A 19,763-nucleotide genomic window follows, 5' to 3' on the forward strand; every position below is an offset into this window, starting at 1 on the left:
GGGAAAATTTTTCTCAAACCTAATAAATTTGGTTAGACCCCCGTTTGAATGTGGCGGAGATGTATTGCGTTTCCCCTTGCCAAGATATGTGGGAGGCGCCGTATCTTTCCCGCGTGCCGTACTGGTGAGCAAGAATATCGCGCGTTGACATACGTGCCGGATCGTTATCCTGCTCCTTGCGACGGCTTTCCTTTGAAGTGGCGGGTTGTGAATGGGAGGGCAATGGTTGCTCCGCTCCGTTCATCGTCTCTCGAGCTAAAGCGCAGCGATCTCACTCCCCTCCAGTCCTGTGTCCCGGGACCCTCACTACTCTGTACACATTCCTGAGTTACTTTCCAAGGAGGTTGGTAGCACTGAAAGGGAGACGGCCGTTCATAAAGATGTGGCATGCCTCCGGAAGGTCTGAGATGATGGTGTTGTACGACTTCCCCGTCCGTTGCCGGTCCTGGATTGCCAGGGCGATGGGGAAGCATTTGGCCTTCGTAGTATAGTACGGGATGAGGGAGGCGCTTGAGATTAGGTTAGTCTTGTCATTGCCTATGATCTTGACTCTGACAGTAGAATCAACCAGCTCCTCCTTGTTTTTGTGTATTGTGTGATGTAAGGGAGAAGAAGAGGAAAGGCGTGGGGAGGGTAGGAAGAAGTGAGAAAAAACAAGGATGGCTACCATGTCTAATGGACGTATCTCAGTTTTATTACGAGTTTGGCGCAGTCGACAGGATTCGAAGCTGTGTAGTGCACCTCATCCGCATCGTTTCACCGAGGACCATTTGCTTGGACGTTATGGATATCTGTGTGGACGGCGACAGACACACGAGCGTGACAAGCCTTTTCCACGCAGAACGGTTCGCTGTTGAGGGTGAGCACTGATCCCTTGTTCAGAACGCTCATGAACGACCTTTTGCTACCGGTGGTGCAATGTAACCGTGTACGACCAGCATGAGTGAACAAGGCCGAATACGTGAGAGAGCGCAAGACATTTTTCATCATATAATGGAACTTGAGCAGAGAAACAGTGAACACCAGCAACACATACTAGAGCTCGCGCCGGAAAACTTCCCCCAGCATTCTCGGAGCCCGTCGTTGGAACCGGTAAAATCGGATGTTTACGATAGTTCGTCACCTGCAAACGCACAAGCTTGGCTGAGTTTTTAGGAGAATGCGTGCGACCAAAATGGTTGGCGACTTGACCTTGACAAGGTTATGAATATCCGCTTGTACCTAGGAGGCATAGCAAGAACCTGGCATGACTCGAGAATCACCCAAAGAGTGCTGCGGCGGTGGGCTGAGTGGAGAGAGTTTTTTATGTCTTTCTCCGAGAATATGCTGCAGAGCTGGGACAGTGCTATAGCCTCCAATTATAATTCCGGCACTCTGGTAGAATACTTTTTGAGAAGAGAAGGGTGGTACATAATGCTGACTCCACGTTATCGCACTCGTCGCTCGTACTTCTGATTATATAAGGATTGGCGAAGAGCGTGCAGTAAGAGGTACAATTACGAACTCCACATACTGTTGGTCACTTGCTTACAAATATGAAATATTTATGCACTTTGTAGCATCAAGTGAGTGCTTCTAATGGCTACAGAACCTCATCCAATGAAGATAAAACACTGGGGTGTAAAAACGGGACCAAGTTAATATCGGGAGGTGACCCTCTCTCATTTAAAGAGACCATCTTTCTTACCGATCGTGCCAAGCTTCTATAGATTTCTGTGCTAGCAAATGGGAGGGACGTCAAGCCTTTAGTAGATAGTGGAGCTTGGATAACAGTTGTAAACAAGAGCGAAATTCCGGACCTTAGCATCGTGGAACATTATCCTCTGACAGTGTATAGTTACGACGGCAAAGAACAGACGTATAATGAGTGGGCAGAAGTGTTGATCACGTATAAAGGAAGAAAGCACCTTAACTATGGCTGTCGTAGTCAGTGGAGTAAAATTTCAGCTGCTCTTGTCTCGCCCAGTCATGCAACAGCTACGACTTATCCTCTACTGGGATGGAGAAGTCACTACGTGAGATGACCACCAAATGTCTTCGGTTTCACTTGCTGAACATCATCGGAACCCATTACAGCGGTGCACGTTATCAAGCTGTACCCAGAGCTAATATGCGTCGGGGGCTATCCGAACGCTATATCAAAGTTTGGAGTACCATTTGAACTTCGCGACAAGACTGTAGGTAAACGCAAGCCTTACAATATGTCGCGAGAGAAGCAACATTGCTTGTAGGAAGAAATACAGAAGATGCTCGACGCCGGTGTAATCCGCCCATCAACCTCTGCCTTCGTTTCTCCGATCACTATTGCCACTAAATGAGATGGCACATTTCTTCTCTGTACTGATTCTGTACTGGTCTGCAAATAGACTGACTTATTTCCCTTACTAATGCCACTTATCGACGAAATCATCAATGAAACCAGGGGCTGTAAGATATTTTCTCCCTTGGACTTGTGCAAAAGCTTCTGGCAAGTGGCACTGTCAGAGGAGCCTAAAAGGTTTTCCGCCTTCATGACACCATTCGACATATACGAATATAACAGGCTACGTTTTGGCTGAAAGAACTCACCCGCATGTTTCCAGACGATGATGAACAATGTTCTAAAGCCATATATGGTAATTTTTGCAATGTGTACATTGATGACATCATTGTGCATTCTAGGTCTGAGCAGGAGCACACCAAACACCTGGCGAAGATCTTACAAGCACTCAGCAATGCCGATCTGAAGATAAACGAAAAAAAGAGTAATTTATTTCAGCCCAAGGTCCTTTTTCTCGGTGGAGTGTTCGACGGTGCTACCAAAAGTACCAAGCAAGAGTCTGTACATCGGATTTCCACACTTAAGAAGCCGCACGATCTTGATTCGCTGGGAGTCATCCTTGGACTAGCAGGCCACTTCAGGACTTTCATCAAGGACTTTGCGAAGATGACAAAGTGCCTGACCGAGTTCACAAAAAAGGATATTCCTTTTATTTGGTTGGGTGATTGTGAAGTAGCCTATCAAGAACTAGGGCGCCGCATCTCGTCTGACCAAGTACTAAGTCTACCTGACTTCAGCCTGCCGTTTGAAATGAATACAGACACATCATATTGTGGTACAGGGGCAGTGGTGTATCAGAGGGCTTGCAGTTCTTCACTAAATCAACAACTTCGTGTCGTAGGGTACTATTCCTGCACCTTTAATACTTCGCAGCTCAACTACTCTACGACGGCGAAGGACGCCCTTGCCATCCTCACGGCAGTACGATACTTTAGATCGTACATAGACGACAGAAAGTTCAAGCTGTATACGGACCATCAGGCTCTGACCTATCTCCTCAGTCAGTCGGAGCCAAGAGGAACGCTGGCACGCTGGATAAACGAACTGAAGCAGTATGATTTTGAGCTTTTCCACCGGGTAGGCAGCGGCTTGACGGATGCAGATACGTTATCTAGACTGGTGGTCGAAGTTACACATGAAGTCTTCAACATGACAAAACTATGGGAAGGATCCGAAAGTCTACAGTTTGCCAATGGAAGCTTCGTGGTGCCGGAGACTCTCGTTCCAAAAGTGCTCCACATGTAGCATGACACTCCCGACTCTGGTGGTCATGATAGTTTCTGGCGAACCTATAATAAACTTCTACGAAGGCTCACATGAAAGAATATGAAGAGAGACACAGACAAATATGTTCGGTCATATCACTTGTGCGAGGTCAATAAGGCAAAGTACCGGCCCAGGCCCGATGAGCTCGTATTACAGCGTCACTCAGACGCACCTTTTGAAGTAGTGCATGTGGACTTTTGCCAAATTGAAAAAGAAGAGCGTAGGGGCGCACTAAAAACAGTCATTTCTAGTTACAATTGGCCAATACACAAGAATGGAAGCTGCACGCCCTGGAAAAGAAGATACATATAGCGTTATCGCACTTCTTGACCGAGCGATGTTTTCGAATTTGAAAGTCGTAGTCTCTGACAATGGACGCGCATTCATGAGCAAGAAATTTCAGCAGTGGGCAGATAGTCGTGTTGTCGTACTCGGCACTGCTCACCCCCAAGCCAGTAGATTGGCGGAGAGAGTTATCCGTGATATAAAGCAGTTTATGTCCATGTACCCGAATTTGCGAGGAGGATGGAAATGCTGCCTATAAGCAGTCGTTGCACACCATAACCGTACACATACCACAAGCCTTGGATGTAGCCCCAATTTTGCCACGTATGGTGAAGTGCAGAAACTCACGGCCGACCAGCAGCTTTGAATTTCCGACAAACTTCAGCTACTGAACGAATGAAAACAACTGAGGAGCGCAGCAGGTATCGCGAAGCAATGAATGCCAGTTCGACAAGAGGCATCGGGGACATATACCTGATATCAAGTTAAACGACTTTGTGCTTGTCCGAAAGGGACTACCAGGAACTAACGTAAAAATTCTTGGTCCGCTCTAGGTGGTGAAAACATGTGTGCAGAAAGGCGTACTCAAGACTGTTGGGTATATGAACAGTGGACAATGAGAGGTTGCAGCTGTAAGCAACGTCCTTCCGTATCACCGCAGCTGGGGTGAGGCAAAAAGAGGGGGAGTGTAAGGGAGAAGAAGAGGAAAGATGAGGGGAGGAGAGGAAGAAGTGAGAATAAACAAGGATGGCTACGTTGTCATATTGATGTGTCTCAGTTTTATTACATGCGAAAAGGGAGGCTGTATCTTAGTTTGCTGAGTACGATGGTATACTAAAAGGAAAGTGTCGTTTTCTTTCATGCCTTGGTTGTGGAAGGTGATTATTCGTATAATCCTTGTCACTTGTTTTGTTGCCGACTTTAGTAAGTTGATGGTGTGGCCGGCCCTGCCGTTGCTATGAACCCAGTATCCCAAGATTCGAGCAACAGTGACTTGTTTGATTTGTTGTTTTTCGATTTCAATTTCTATGTTCCCATTACATCTATATCGTTTCCCGTGGATGCGAATTATCTCCGATTTTTCGGAGAGCACAGCTGGGGATGCTGGCCCTGGCAAAACCTTCAACTGCAGTGGCCGCCTCTTGGAGGGCTCGCTCCTTCTTTGCTAGGAACCCGCGCGAGGCCCAAATGGTGTTGTTGTTCGCGTAAATAGTATAACCCAGTAGCGGGACACCGTCTAGGGTCCGCGCAAGTCGACACATGGCGATGCTAAGTAGTAGAGGAGAGATGATTGCTCCCTGAGGCGCACCTTTGTTTGGCATTGGAAACAAATCGGATTTGACATGCGGTATTCCTATCGTAGCCTCCCTCCCCGTGAGGAATGCTCTAATGTAATAAAGGCATTTTGTCCACAGCCGGTTGTATTGCTACTGAACAGTATTTGCGATGACGAAGAGGCGAGCAGTGTGAAGACGACGACAACGATTTGAGGCTAGCGCGGGCTGTAGCCTCTTTGCCAATTGTGGCGTATTTTCTTATAAATATACGTGTACGTAGCTTTTATTCTGCGCCTTCCTACGTAACATATCTGGTGGAGGTCCGGGGTGTCGATCCCAGGTCCTCTCGCACGGGATCATAGTACCTCATACAGTTTCATCTATTACGACGAATTGCGTCGGCCTGCCAGTGGTCACTTTTGGCTTGACGACACAAGTGCTGCCGCGCGGGATGTCTCTGGCCCAGCTTTGCTCATTCGAGGATCACTGAGTAGCATCTTTTGCAGGAGACGACAGTGCAGACGAAAATCCTCCACAATCGCAGTCGTCAACGTATACCATCGCCGAGTTACAGAAAATGATTGCGCCCGACATGCTGTGCGAGCACACTCGTGAGCTCTACCGCACCCTGTTTTGCTACCACGATATTTTTTACTATAACGATCGTCCTTTCGCAGAAACTACAGCTGCCAAACATCGCATTATACTGGCGATGCCCCTCTTATTCATCGCCACCCGTATCGCGTGTCACCGGCTGAGCGTCAAGTTACTCAAGCAGAAGTTCTCAAAATGCTTGCCAAGAACATTATTGAACCGCCATGTAGTCCATGGGTGTCACCTGTTGTACTGGTAAACAAAGAAGAATGGATCATGCCCTTTTGCGTTAATTATCGGCACCTTATCAGGGTTACTAAAAAGGACTTGTATCACCTACCTCTGATTGATGACGCCCTTGACTGCCTCCACGGTGATCGCTATTTCTCCTCTATTGACCTTCGCTCCGGCTACTGGTCGATTGCCGTGGACGATCTCGATCGCGAGAAGACTGCTTTTTTAACGCCCGACGGTCTTTAATAATTCAAAGTAATGCCGTTCTGTCTATGTAACGCTCCTGCAACTTTTCAACGCTTGATGGACTCCCTTCTTCACGGTTTCAAATGGTGAACATCCCTGTGCTACTTCGACGACGTTATAGTATTCTCCTCAACGTTCGCTACACACCTCGAGCGCCGCTCAACAGTACTGGACGTATTTCGTCGAGCCTGTCTGCAACTCAACGGATCGAAGAGCCAGTTAAACCGTCGCCAGGTTACCGTCCTTGGATATTTCGTTGACGCCAATGGAGTGCAAACGGATCCAGGCAAGACCCATGCTGTTACGCACTTCCCTGTTCCGAAGTGTGTCAAGGATGTGCGCAGCTTCATCGATCTTTCTTCGTATTTCCGCCGTTTCGTGAAAAATTTCGAGGCCATAGCATGAGCAATAACCGAGCTTTTGAAGAAAGAAGTCCCTTTCCAGTGGGGCGAGAACGAGGACTCTGCACCCTCGCATCTAATCGACCTCCTCACAACGCCTCGCCGTTCTGGCCCATTTCTATCCTTCTGTGCCTACCGAAGTCCGTACTGATACCAGCGGTCGCGGAATTGGCGCAGTACTGGCACAACACCGCGCGGCAACGACCGTGTTATCTCTTACGCCTGCAGGCTCCTCTCACCCTCGGAGCGCAACAATACCATCACTGAGCGTGAGTGTCTGGCCCTAGTTTGAGTGGTCACGCAGTTCCGCGCATACTTATATGGCCCACCATTTTCCTTTGTCACAGACCATCACGCGCTTTACTGGTTATGCTCACTGAAAGATCCTACAGGAAGGCTTGGTTGCTGGGCCTTACGCCCTTCAAAAATATTCGTATTCTGTCACCTACAAATTTGCCGACTACACAATGACGCTGACTGCCTGTCTCGCTACCCAATAGACTAGCCTGACTGCACTGACAGTAGTACCGCTAACGGCATCATCGCCGATGAGCAGTACCTAGACTTATCGCTGCGAGCACTCATCGAGCGACTATGCTCTACACCTACCGACGCATGCGTTCGCCGATATGTCCTCCAGGGCGGCATTCTATACCGAAGGAACTTCCTGCGTGACGGATCTGATCTTCTTGTCGTGCCAAAACATCTACCACAGACTGTGCTCTTTGAGATGCATGACGCCCCCACTGCAGGACATCTTGGGGTAACCCACACGTACGACGGCGTCCGCCACCGCTTCTATTGACCGGGTCTCGCTGGCTCCGTCCGACGCTATGTTGCTCACTGTGATCCCTGCCAGCGCCGGAAAACACCTCAGGTGCTACCTACCAATCATCTACAGCCGATCACCGTCCCTATGGAACCGTTTTTTCGTGTTGGACTAGACCTCTTTGGTCCCTTTCCCACGTCATCTTCTGGGAACAAATGCGTAGCCGTCGAAACTGATTACGCCACCCGATGCGCTATCACGTGGGCTCTCCCTACCACTTGCGTCTCTGACGTCGCGGACTTTCTCTTGCATGACTTTATCTTGCTTCATGGCACCCTGCGAAAGCTGCTTACTGACCGTGGTCGTAACTCCCTCTGGAATGTTATCGCCGACATTGTGCGTTCCTGCTCCATCAATACAAGCTGACTTCCTCATACTAACCTGAAAGCAATGGCCTGACTGAGCAGTTAAACCGTACTCTTACCGATATGCTGTCAAAGTACGTTTCCAAGGAACACCACGACTGGAACATTGCTCTTCCTTAAGTCACATTTGCGTATAATTCTTCCCGGCACGACACCGCTGGGTTTTCTCCATTTTATCTACTGTACGGTCGCGAATCGACTTTGGCCCTTGACACCGCACTTCCTCCTACTGCGATTTCAACAAGCGAGTATGCGCGCGAAGCCATCGCCCTGGCCGGCCATGCACGCCAGCTTGCCCGTACTCTGCTGACGGCCTCTCAAACCACTCAACAGCGTCAGTACAACGCCCGCCACCATAACGTAAAGCTTTCGCCTGCTGCGCTCGTGCTCCTGTGGTCACCCTCTCGTCACGTCGCACTTTCAGGGAAGCTCCTTTCGCGATACACAGGGCCCTACCACGTGCTGCACCAGGTGACGCCTGTGGCGTGCGAGATTGCTCCTGTGAGTTCAACCTTGTCCTTTACTCTGGCATCTAGCGATGTCATGGACGTCAGTAGGCTAGAGGTCTACTACACTGCTTCCGAGTCCGACCTTTAGTCACACCGGGACGGCGCTTCTGCCGCCGGGGGCGGTGGTATGGAACAGTGTTTGCGATGACGAAGAGGCGAGCAGTGTGAAGACGACAACGTCGATTAGAGGCTAGCTCGGGCTGTTGCCTCTAGGGCAAGTACGGCGTATTTCTTTCTAAATATACTTGCATATAGCTTTACGTCTGCGTCTTTCTACGTAACAATATGAAGCTCGGATAGTATCGCTTCATGTGGTATGTTGCCAAAGGCGCCCTTCAGGCTAGGAGCTAGCTGTAGGTGTTCGCCACCCTTGCGTACGCCTTTGAGTACCTCTTCCTGTAACAGGAGAAACGCGTCTTGTGCCGAAAGGCCGTTACGGAAGCCCAACGTGGTTGCCGGGAACGAACACCAGTGTTCAATGAAATTTTCAGGCCTAGTGTGTATCACCCGTTGGAAGAGCTTTCCCATGCAAGACATCAGTGAAATATGCCTGAGCGCCTGCAGGGATGGCTGCTTTCCGGGTTTTCTAATTGTAATAATTTTTGCAGTTTTTCACTCTTTGGGGATCTCTCCCTTAAGCCCATAGTTTTCATTAAATTGCCTTGCAAAAGCTTCTATATCTTTATCGTTGTTTTCTAATCGTAGCTTTGGTAATCTAATCTGTGCCAGGAGCTGAATTATTCTTGGGCGCCTGGGCTGCCACAAAAACCTGCTCCGTGGATATTCGGAAGTCCACCTTCGCATTTTGGACACCGGTACAAATAATTTGTCCGCCTGGCTGTATCGCGCTCGCTTCGACATATATTTCCTTGAGAGCCTCTATTAATTCCTCATTCGTGCCTGGAAATTCCTCCGCGATCCTTTACAATGTTCTGCTGGTCACTGATTTGGACTTTTCCGGGTCTAAGATATTCGTCACGATGGCCCAGGTTTTTGTAGTGCTCAGTATTTCTTGTAGCGAACTGCAGAGCAGAACCGCAACTCCCTTGCCAATTAACTATCACATCAATTTACTATACATTACTATCGACATTTCTTGCAGCGTACGCCTGCTTTCCCACAGGCTCAGGAGGTGGCTATCCACCACTGGTGTTTCCACTGTCCATATAATCTATCTCAATGCCGGTCCGTGTACTGCTGTAATGAAATCGGATCATTCGCCCGTGGACTGCGGTTCGATTATGGGTGGGGGGCAGTGTAGTTCGAGCATTGTCCCCGCCGCCCGGCATAGTTTTGGAGTCGATAGGGAAATGCTGTTGAGAAAGTGACCACTACCTATATTTTTACCTAGGTTGGTCCAGATGGCGTTGCTGATGTTGCGTGTGAAAATGAGTTCCGGCAACGAGTCTCTACTCATGCTGTTGCCAATCCTGGTGGGCATGGTGGGGAGCGTGATCAAGCTCAGCGCCAGCCTGGATGCAGCCTGTTCGAAACTCGTTCCCTTGGGTGCGTCTTTAGGGTCGCCCCATGCGGTGCTGGGAGCGTTGAAATCTCGTAGCACGACGAGGTGGTCCTTAGTGCCCGAGTCTCAGTACCCGAGCATCCGAAGGGAGTTTGCTAAAATCTTCATTCCTGTTTTTTTTTTTCGGACTGTGAAAATTTACTATTATAGTTTTTGCCAGGCCTCATTTTAAAGGGAATAAGATTATTATTTTGTGATTGATTTGAAGATTTTCTGTCTACTCTGCTTTGGCCGCGATAGTTCTGAACACCAAGGTGGCCACGCAGGGATATTTTGAATTTAGCAGTGTGTAATATTCTTGCCGCTTGACCACGTTGGGGACAATTTACTGCAGGCATAATACATCTGGTCGGATTGGTGCACCGTTTATGTAATTTTTATGTACAGCAGGGTGCTTGTTAAAAGTGCGGCAATCCTATTGCCAAATCTCTAATTGTTCCCCGCTTTTCAATTTAGTTTGAGCCATGATATACGAGAGCTTCCGCGTCGTCCCTACCCTCCTTTGATGGTTTGTGGTTTACAATGATTCCATAAGAGGGCTCTTATTATTTGCTTTTGGCAAGTCTCCCACAGTCTTGTTTACATATTGTTTCTGGATTCTTAATTCCTCGGCGATGAGCGATTTTATGCCTGACATAAAATTCGTTAAAAGTTCGTGGAGATTCGCAATGCTACTTCTATTTTCGTGGACTTGGTTCTGAATGTGTTTGATAAGGTTGTGATTATGCGTGGGGATGCCAAGAACTTCATCACCTCTTCCCTCGCCTACTTACAGTTCGCTTTCTTGGGTGGGATGTATTTCCGTCTTGTGCCCCTCAGCGCTAACCGCCGGGCCCGAGGCCTGCAGAAATTTAATTGTGTTTTCGAACTTATTTTGCAATGAGGAGATTGCCAATTGGAATTCTTTGCGCACGGCCTCCATTTTGATCTTAAGCCGTTCATTTTCTTTCATTAGTTTTTGTTTTCATCTATGATTTTTCTGTATTTCTGACTGTCTGTTATTAGAGCACTGGGAGATACCACCCCCACCAAGCTCATCTGATTGTTTGGTAGGTTGGCAGCTACTCCTTCTGAAGAATACATTGTTGCGCCAAAAAAGGAAAAAAAAAAAGACTTGGGAAGGAAGAGTACGAAACGACAGATTGAGCGCTGATCTGTCGTTTCGTACTCTTCGTTCCCAAGTCTTTTCTTTTCCTTTTTTAGCGCAACAATGTGTTCTTTAGATCCCAACCAACTCGCCCAGGAACAAGTTCTACTCTACTCCTTCTGCGCCGGTTCCAGTCGGGGAGGGGGGGGGGGGCTCTTTTTGTCCTTTTTATTGGCCGAGGTGTTCTTGATATTCGGTGTTCAAGTAGTGTCCTTGAGTTTGTTGGCTTTTGTTTGGCATGTCCTCGATGCTGGTCTTGATCGTAATCGCGATCTTGATCTGGACTTCCTTTGGCTCATCGATTCCTCCCGTTCCAAGCTGAACCATCGTGGGGGTCACTGTTGCTTTATTTCAGGGAAATTTTTTTTTCAAATTATTCCACACCGATTTTCGTTGAGGCTGCTAGATTCGAGAAGTACAGGGGGCGATGTTCTTTAGCTTCTTTCTGCATAAACGGTCGCCCGTCTCGTGTTCGTCGCCAGTGATGGAACACATCGGTGAGCACTCGTGGTGAGCACCCCACATTTGAAACACACGCTGATATCGGGTGTTGTGCACACATTGGTACAATGATCCGTTGACCGACATATTTTGCAAACCTGGATTGTGGGTTTGTATTTGTAGCAGATCGCTATGGCTCCAATGAAGTACACACGCTTTGGAAGCACCTTTCCGTTGAGTAACTATCGCCGATTTTTATGAGCCCAGCATGCGGGCTCTTTCAATCTTCACACCTTGAGTGCGGAACCGCAGATTCCCCATTAGTTCCGCGTGAGCTGTTCCGAGTGGGAAGCCGTGAACAATGCCTCGCAGAACATCTAGGTCTGCCGCAGATCAATTAAAGGGGTGAACCTGCCCCCTGAATTTCATTTGTCTAATTTCTCGCAGCCTTCCGCCACTTGTTCGTGTGGTGTGGATAATATTACAATATTGGATCCGGGATGAATCCGCAGCCAAAAATGCTGCCTCCAAAACTATTCTGCTAGGCCTCTATCACTGCCATAACGAGCTCCGATCCAAGCAGATATTTAACGATGATATCCTTGTGTGGCCTCAAATGGACATTGGTGTCATCCTTCGGGATAGGCGGCGGTCCACGGTGTTTCCTATGTCGGAAGGTGGTACGATGCGTTTCACACGAATAACCTGACTATGCTCGTGTTGTCATCACAACAGCGAATAGGACCGTTTCTCTTGCGATAAAGCAGTATTCGTGATGCCAATGCAAATCGATGAGTTATTTCAAGGAGCCTTTTTTGTTGCAATTATTTTCCGTCTCCTACTACACTTCGCAGGGCATGTGGTACGGTTCAAACAGTAATATGTTGGTTACTCATTCTTCCGTACCTTTAAATGCGCCAGGGGGGCAGTGTAGTCATCAATATCTTGTTTCATGATAGCTTAATGCTTAGCGATGATTTCTTGTATTGCTGCCGTCACGTGAATAATCTAGTTTAGTCCTTCAGGGAGCACGCACAATGCTGAAATCCAATCTATCCCCAGTAAGTTTCAGCCATTTCCATCCATGATTAGCAATGGCAGTAAGTAGTCGCGGTGCCTGAACCACAGAAGTACCTGTATGGAGACAATGACGCTGATCTCTTTTGTGGACCGCGTGCGCAGTTGCAGAGGGCGCATGTACAGCTTCGGAGGATGCGTCTTTCATTAGCGTCGATATATCAACTGAGTAGTAGGAACCATGTGGACCCAAAGTCTACATCGAATTGCAGATATTAACATTACCTACCAAGCAAACTGACAACGTCGACATTAACTCCGGCCACTCAAAGCATTCAGCACATAGCAAGATTTGCATGCGGACGACTCATCAACTGCAGAAAATGACGAGACATTGTAGGGTCGACTCCAAATATTGAAATGTCGTTGCTTGATCTACTTTTCCTTGTTAGACAGGTCATTTTAAAGTGTTCTTTTTTAAAGCGTACACGACGCTCACATGTCTCCAATTTGAGACTAGGCGCATCGTGCCAGCTCCAGCGTCGGTAGCACTGGCTTTTAGTCGAACTCGCGGCCGGCCCTCGTATGTTCGACATTTTCAGAAATTCTGCCACGTTCCATCAGTTGTGACCCTTTGCTTACGTTTGGAGGCCGTGTCTGATGAAAGATGCAATCTCCACAGACTGCTGGAACACAAGTCCTTTTCTGGAAAACAGTGTTTGATCAGGTTCGGCGTGAATTTTATGGATGAATCAATATCGCACCATGATGTCCTGGGGAAATATCGATCTGTAACCTATTGCTTTTATCGTCCTTGATCTTGACAAGCCAATAACTGTCATAAATCGAAAAATATATTCAATGCTAATTTTTTAGCTCACTGTTATAGCAGCTTAACTACACTTCTGGCAGTAGGCCATGACTCAAGAATACATAATAGCTCAATATTTCGAAAGGCTTGGGATGAATGTTCTTCGTTAATGCCATCACCACTATCTAGAACCTAGCCCGGTCGAGTGTCTTTCGCACGACCAACACGCACACCTTTTCGAATTAGTCGGAGCAGACGTATTAAGCAGGATAGTACAATGATGTTTTCACCGTCGATGTGATTGGAGTGCCGACAGAAATCCAGGAGTAGAACCCAAGACCCCTAACTTTTGTCGGAAAAGTACTTCATGTTGCCATGCAAACTGCAGTCCTCCTGGGGGGCTATAACGTAAAACTAGGGCCGTATAACGTAAAACTATTCCAATATGCTTTTATTCCAATCTCCTGACGTCAAATTTGGGTGGCCACCGACGTAAGCACCAGGTGGTCACCCGCAGCGTTGTCTGAACAAACCAATCAAATGCTCCCTTCGTCCATAGGAGCTCACTTTTGTTTGTTTGAAAAACGAATAACATCGCTTGCACTGAGCGGCTTGTCTTATCTAATTGGCCTACAAGAGGCGAAGAGCATGCTCAAGTGGAGAGGAATTCGATGGGGCCGAGCCAGTGCACTGAATATTGATAACCGGATGAAGTGGGTGCTGCCGGCATCTTCGATTGGTCCGCTTTCTCCTAGCTTGCGGTGGCTCGTCGACAATCGCGGTGGCATGCAATGGAAGCTTAAGAATAACGCTGAAACGGATCCTCACCAAAGAAGAGTTGGCAGAACGAGGGCGTAAGTGTGCCGAAAGTCATCGAAAACGTTACACGGCCACGAAAAAAGTTTTATTACACTCAAATAAGCCCATGCTCTCGTGCAGGGGCAAGTAGCCAATGCCGGAGCGATCGGCGGCAGCCATCTTTTATTGCTTTCGGAAGGGGGAGCCTGCGGCTATTCAGAAGAAAATTCAGTTTTGTTCGGCATATTAATGCATCATTAACGCGTCCGCGTCACTTTGGCACGATAAGCTTTTGTGGTTTTGTGACGTCGCGTCAGAGGTAGGTGAAGTGGCTGCTGCCCGAAAATTTTTGCCCATTAGCCGAGGGCAAATGCAAAAAGTCGCCGAATCAGAAATACCTATTTTTGTTTTGTTCGGTCAAATTATGCATAATTAGTGTGTACACGTCATATCAGATGGGGAGCAATTGCGGTTTTTGTAACGTCGCGTGACAGACAAGTGAAGTGGGGTTTGTCCAAAAAAGTTTCTGACCAATCGTGGTGTGCTGATTGCAGAATTGGAAAAGAAAAGTTTGGAATAGTTTTACGTTATGCACCCCCCTATTCTAAACTTTGTATTCCAATTGTGCAATCAGCACTCCGCGATTGGTCAGAAACCTTTTTCGGACCATCCCCACTTCACCTGCATGTCACGCGATGTAACAAAGCCGCGAGGACTCACTGCGTCAAAGTGACGTGTACGCGTTAAAGGTGCATCAATATGGAGAACAAAAGTGAATTTTCTTCTGAAAGCCGCAAGCTGTCCCGTTCCGAAAGGAATAAAAGATGGCCTCAGCCGATCGCTCAGGCACTGACTACTCACACCTGCCGGAGGGCATGGATTTGTTTGCGTTGTTAGGTATGGCCGGACGCCATGGGCCATACCTCATCCCCCCCACCTTCTCTTGGTGCGGCATCAGGGGTGCTTACCTCGTCCCTTCACCCTACCTCTGCGCCTGAGCCCACGAGCGCTGAAGAGGTCCTTCACCCGACGCTCTCCCCAGATTCGTCGAAATGAGGATCGACTTCTCCTTCCCGTGCCTGGTATTGCAGGAGGAGGGGCCTTCTCTCTGTTCCTGTCACGTGTCATCGACGCAAGCAAGATCCCACCCACACGATTGTAGAAGAGCCTATTTAAGGGGCTCCGAATTGGATAATTCATACCATGTACTTCATACTTCATACATCGTGCTTGTCTTATTTTCTTTCAACTATCTTTGAATAAACAGTGCAAGTTTCGCACTAGAAAAACGTCGTCTCGCCCTTGCTCGGTCGCCATGGTCTACCGGAGGCCTGCAGCTCGCCGACAACGCCACGCTACCCAATAAGTAATGTCGGTGGAGCTTCGAGAGACAGGTCGCTTGCAGTGGGATCGCCTACAAATGCAACAAACTGGTTGCTAACGGAGGGACCGCCCAGAGGGGCAGAACAGCGTATAATAAAACTTTCTGCATGGCCATATGACATTTTCGAGAACTTTCGGCACATTTGCGACCTCATTCTGCCAACTCTTCTTTGCTGAGCGTCTGTTTCAGCGTCATTAATAAGCTGCCGTTGAATGCAGCCGCGATTTTGGACAGGCCACCGCAAGATAATTAAGAGAAAGTGGACCAATCACAGGCGCCGGCACCACCCTCTTCATGCGGTTATCGAGTGCAGTGGCTCAGCCCCATGGAATCCTTCTCCCCTTGAGCGTGCTCATTGCTTTTTGTCAGCCAATTAGATAAGACGACCCGCTCAGTGCAGGCAATGTCATTTGTTTTTCCCGCAAACAAAGGTGACCACCCATGAAAGAGGAGAGCGTTTGATTGATCGGTTCAGACAACCCTGCGGCTGACCGCCCGATGCTTGCATCGGCGGTTACGCAAATTTGATAAAAACATATTGGAATAGTTTTACGCTATGGGGCCTCTGGTTGCTTTTCTTTACAATAATGGCTAACAAAACAAGTTCTCGTCGATAATAGCATGTCTTAAACCAAGAAGCAAAACGAAATCATGTGCATTCTAATCTTCAACCTGGCACGCGCAATAATGGGAGAGCTTGTTTTGTTCGTCAGCAAGCGGCCAGCGCAAACGCGTAAACTCTCGGCCTGATTGAACTACATTTCCCTTCCTCAGTGCGCCACTGTTTCTAATCCAGCAGCTGTTCCACACACCTTTAAACCCACTTCACAGGACCCACTTCCCAATTTATTTATGTCGTTTTGGAAGAGAATGGGGCGCATTCAACGATAAAGAAAAGTGGTGTAGATATGACTGAAAGCTGAGCTAGTTGGTAAGGACTCATTATGCAAACAAGAGGTGAGACGTGCAGACAGGACGCAGTAGGGGAGAAGTTGCGTTCGTGGCTTCCACTTCTCTACTCTTGTGTCCTGTCTGCACGCCTCACCTCTTTTTTGCATTATGGTGTAGATATGCTTGCTTTTTTTTTGCAACCAAGCCGTCATTAAATGTAAACGCGGCTTTCTAGAATGTTTTTATAAGAAGCAGGCAGTTTATACGGAGGCGCGTTCCAATCCATTAGTATCTACTTAAGCCTAATAATAAAGTGATACTTATGTCGAACATGCGTACCATTTCTAAAATTCATCTGTGCTATGTGCGACAAATGTGTCCTTCTTTTCTTTCAGATACGAGCATGCGATCGGTAATGGAGTCGCCTATGCCTTGATGAAATTTGTCCAGCTTAAGCCAGCCGCAGTGCTACGAGGCCCAAGCGGCTTCCCCTACGGCACAGAAAAAAAAGAATTTTATGGACCTGGTACATTCTATACCTTCGCAATTCGTGCGATAAGGGAGAGTTACTTTGGCGAATCTTTCCAGGTTAGTGCATTTTTTTCATAAGCCCACAAGATATCAAAGTAACACTCCACAAACACTAGCACACACCCTACACACATCTTCGGATCTGTGTGGTGCTAACTCTGGTGAACAACTTATTCAATTTTTATATCGATTCGTCTTTTCGTTCCTGTGGCGTTGCAAGCAAACATGCGCGGGCATGCGCTCCACTACACCGGTGCTACGCATTGTGGGACCCCCGGCGATTAGGTCAAATTGTTGTTTGCCGTTGGTGCGATGGAAGCATGTGTCCTATTACTGCCTCATGGTCAGAGTACCAGGCTGCTGTGCTGGGGGACCGAAGCTCTCTCTCAGCTTCGAGAAGAGATTAATTTTTCTTAAAAAGTGTTAGACTTTCAGAGAAGCTGCGAGAGGTCATGCGAACACAATAAAAAGAAAGGCTTGATGAAAGAGGAAATAATAACACTCAAGGTATTTTCACAGCGTAGCGACGTTAACAGTTGTTAAAGCTATCGTGAATGTAGTAAATCTCTTTTTATTGCGTCCGTTTCGAGGCTCAAATTAAATGAACGAGAATTGCAGAGTGGCGTTTTTGGTGGGGGGAGGAGGAGAAAATAAAAAGGGATGGCAGGATGTTAACCAGAAATGGTGGAATGCCCTAAGGTACTCGAGGGGCCAAGTAGCACTACTAGACGTAAGTATTACCGTGAGGGCGTCTTCTTTTGCCCGCGTTCCTGCTATCGGTACTATACTCTGTCACATAATGGGTGATCATTCTAAATTTTGCAAAATTTCGAAAAGCACTTGTTGCGGATAGCATAACTTTATTACATCAGCCGGAATAGTCGAAAGGGTGGACAGGCACGGAGACTGGCCACTTAGTGGCAAACATTCATTATTCCCTTCTTAACAAAACAAATTTACGAAAACTAACTAACGTTATTAATAAAGCAACAACAGTAAATTAACGTTACAATTAACGAATTACCGTAACAAATTAACAAACATTTTATGATTAGCTTTTTATTACTGCTCCACAGCCGGTGTAAGTAATGAATGTGAAGGCAGCAGGCGCATTTTGTATGGTACCCTCATTCAGCTTTTCAATCTTAAAGGGACACTAAAGGGAAAAATTATTTATTCTACATCAGTAAACTACATTTCTACGATGACGAAAACGCCACTCTTACCACGATAAGACGTTTGCTAATCCAGAAAAAGCGCTAGAACAAAAGACGGGTGGCGATGCCTCCTTCAAGGTCCCGCACCTGGTCGCTGTGACGTCATAGATTTTGACGCATCTTCTAGGGCCTATTTAGGTAAATAGCGGTACATATTGACTACATTGTGTTCTAAAGGAACAATATATTAAACATGGGAAGTTCCGGGAGCCTTTACTCAGTCAACCCCACCCATGTTCGAAAACATACTTTAGAATCCCTGTGTCACACAGACGTACCGGCGTCGGGGTTTCGGCGCCAAATTCAAATACTGATATTTCGACCTTCATTTTGTCATCTAATAATCAAACTATTATTTTGAAATGACTTCCTGCAGAGCTCTCAAACAAGGCATTCTTAGTCTAAACTGATTTACTCTTTCGCTTTAGTGTCCCTTTGAAGGTCGCACCTGATTCGGCATATTTGTCGCCAAATTTCAACGATAAATACCCACACTATGTGGAATAAGCATTGCCCTATCATAACACCTGGGAATCTCCCCATGCAACGACACCACCCACCATCGTACATCCCACAATAGAACAATGGGAGGTCGTCTAGTCCTGCTCGGACCTGTGTAACCACTGGCAGCTGGTGTGCCGAGCCCAGCAGGCATTGAAAGCGGCAAATTCCTGCACGGATGACACCCTCCCCCAGGCGCAAACATGAAGACAAAAGTGAGCTTGCGTTCCTTTTTTTGTGTCGTGTTTGTTTTTTTGTAGCAAAGTAAGTCTTGTTTCTTCCTCGTTGGCACTATATTTACCTGAATCGCACGCATGCTTCGATAGCAGATGGAGGACTTGCCTACAAAAGGCGAAAGTTGGTGAACGTTTCGGGAATTCTAAAGTAAACGACGGCTTTTGAGTTAAGAATGTGGGCACTTCGCAATTCTACTCGTAGTTTTACATTCTCCAATGTTCGCCAGCAAGATTATTACACAGGACATCACGGTGAGTTATGTATAAATAAACGACGCTACGCGCACGCGACATTTCTTTACAGTATAGTTCTTCGTTACCGATGTCTCACAAGTCCGCCAAGAAGATACATAATTACGTTTAAGTTTTGGCAGTGTTTATTTCTTCACCGTGGCTACGACGTGACAACATTGTCACAGTCTGAAAGTGTTATGAAGACGCAGCTAAACGGCGGGAAATTTATCACTGTGTGAAAATTTTACACAAATATGATTAGCCACGCAATATCCTTACGAAAATTCATTTGTACATTGAACGAAAGCCTTAGTAGTTATTCTGCATCATTACTGTTTATCCATTGTCAGTCCATTTACATTTTTTTTTATCTTCACAGGCTCCCCTATACAAAGGAATGTTCCATAAGCAATGGCGTTTGCAACACGGCCAGGCATTTTTGGCGCCGTCAGTGTTTTGTTCATATCGATCGTACACTGATCACATCATATGTTATCTAAACGACTGCACCCTTATATTATTTTGTTTCTCTTTTCTTCAGGCCATGGTGGATCAACAGCCGCTGAATTATGTAATATTTCCGTGGAGCGGTAAGTACTTTTCCAGGGAGCTCGTGGAAATATGAAAATATTTGGTTTATAATATTGAGCAATTGCTATAAAATATAATTTCGCACTGATTTTCGTTAATTCCTAGATTAACACATT

General features: G+C 47.0%; 1 protein-coding gene across 2 annotated transcripts in view; it reads left to right on the top strand.

Moving 5' to 3' along the window:
* LOC129384965 (uncharacterized) overlaps positions 1-19,763 on the top strand; it is a 180,089-nt gene that overhangs the window by 80,896 nt on the left and 79,430 nt on the right. For both annotated transcript variants that reach the window (XM_072287979.1, XM_072287978.1), the window contains exons 3-4: positions 16,733-16,925; positions 19,598-19,646. In XM_072287979.1, coding sequence (XP_072144080.1) covers positions 16,733-16,925; positions 19,598-19,646 — 242 coding nt within the window. The remainder of the gene's footprint in view (positions 1-16,732; positions 16,926-19,597; positions 19,647-19,763) is intronic.

This window comes from Dermacentor andersoni, chromosome 4 (genome assembly GCF_023375885.2).
Source record: "Dermacentor andersoni chromosome 4, qqDerAnde1_hic_scaffold, whole genome shotgun sequence".
Lineage (NCBI taxonomy): Eukaryota > Metazoa > Arthropoda > Arachnida > Ixodida > Ixodidae > Dermacentor > Dermacentor andersoni.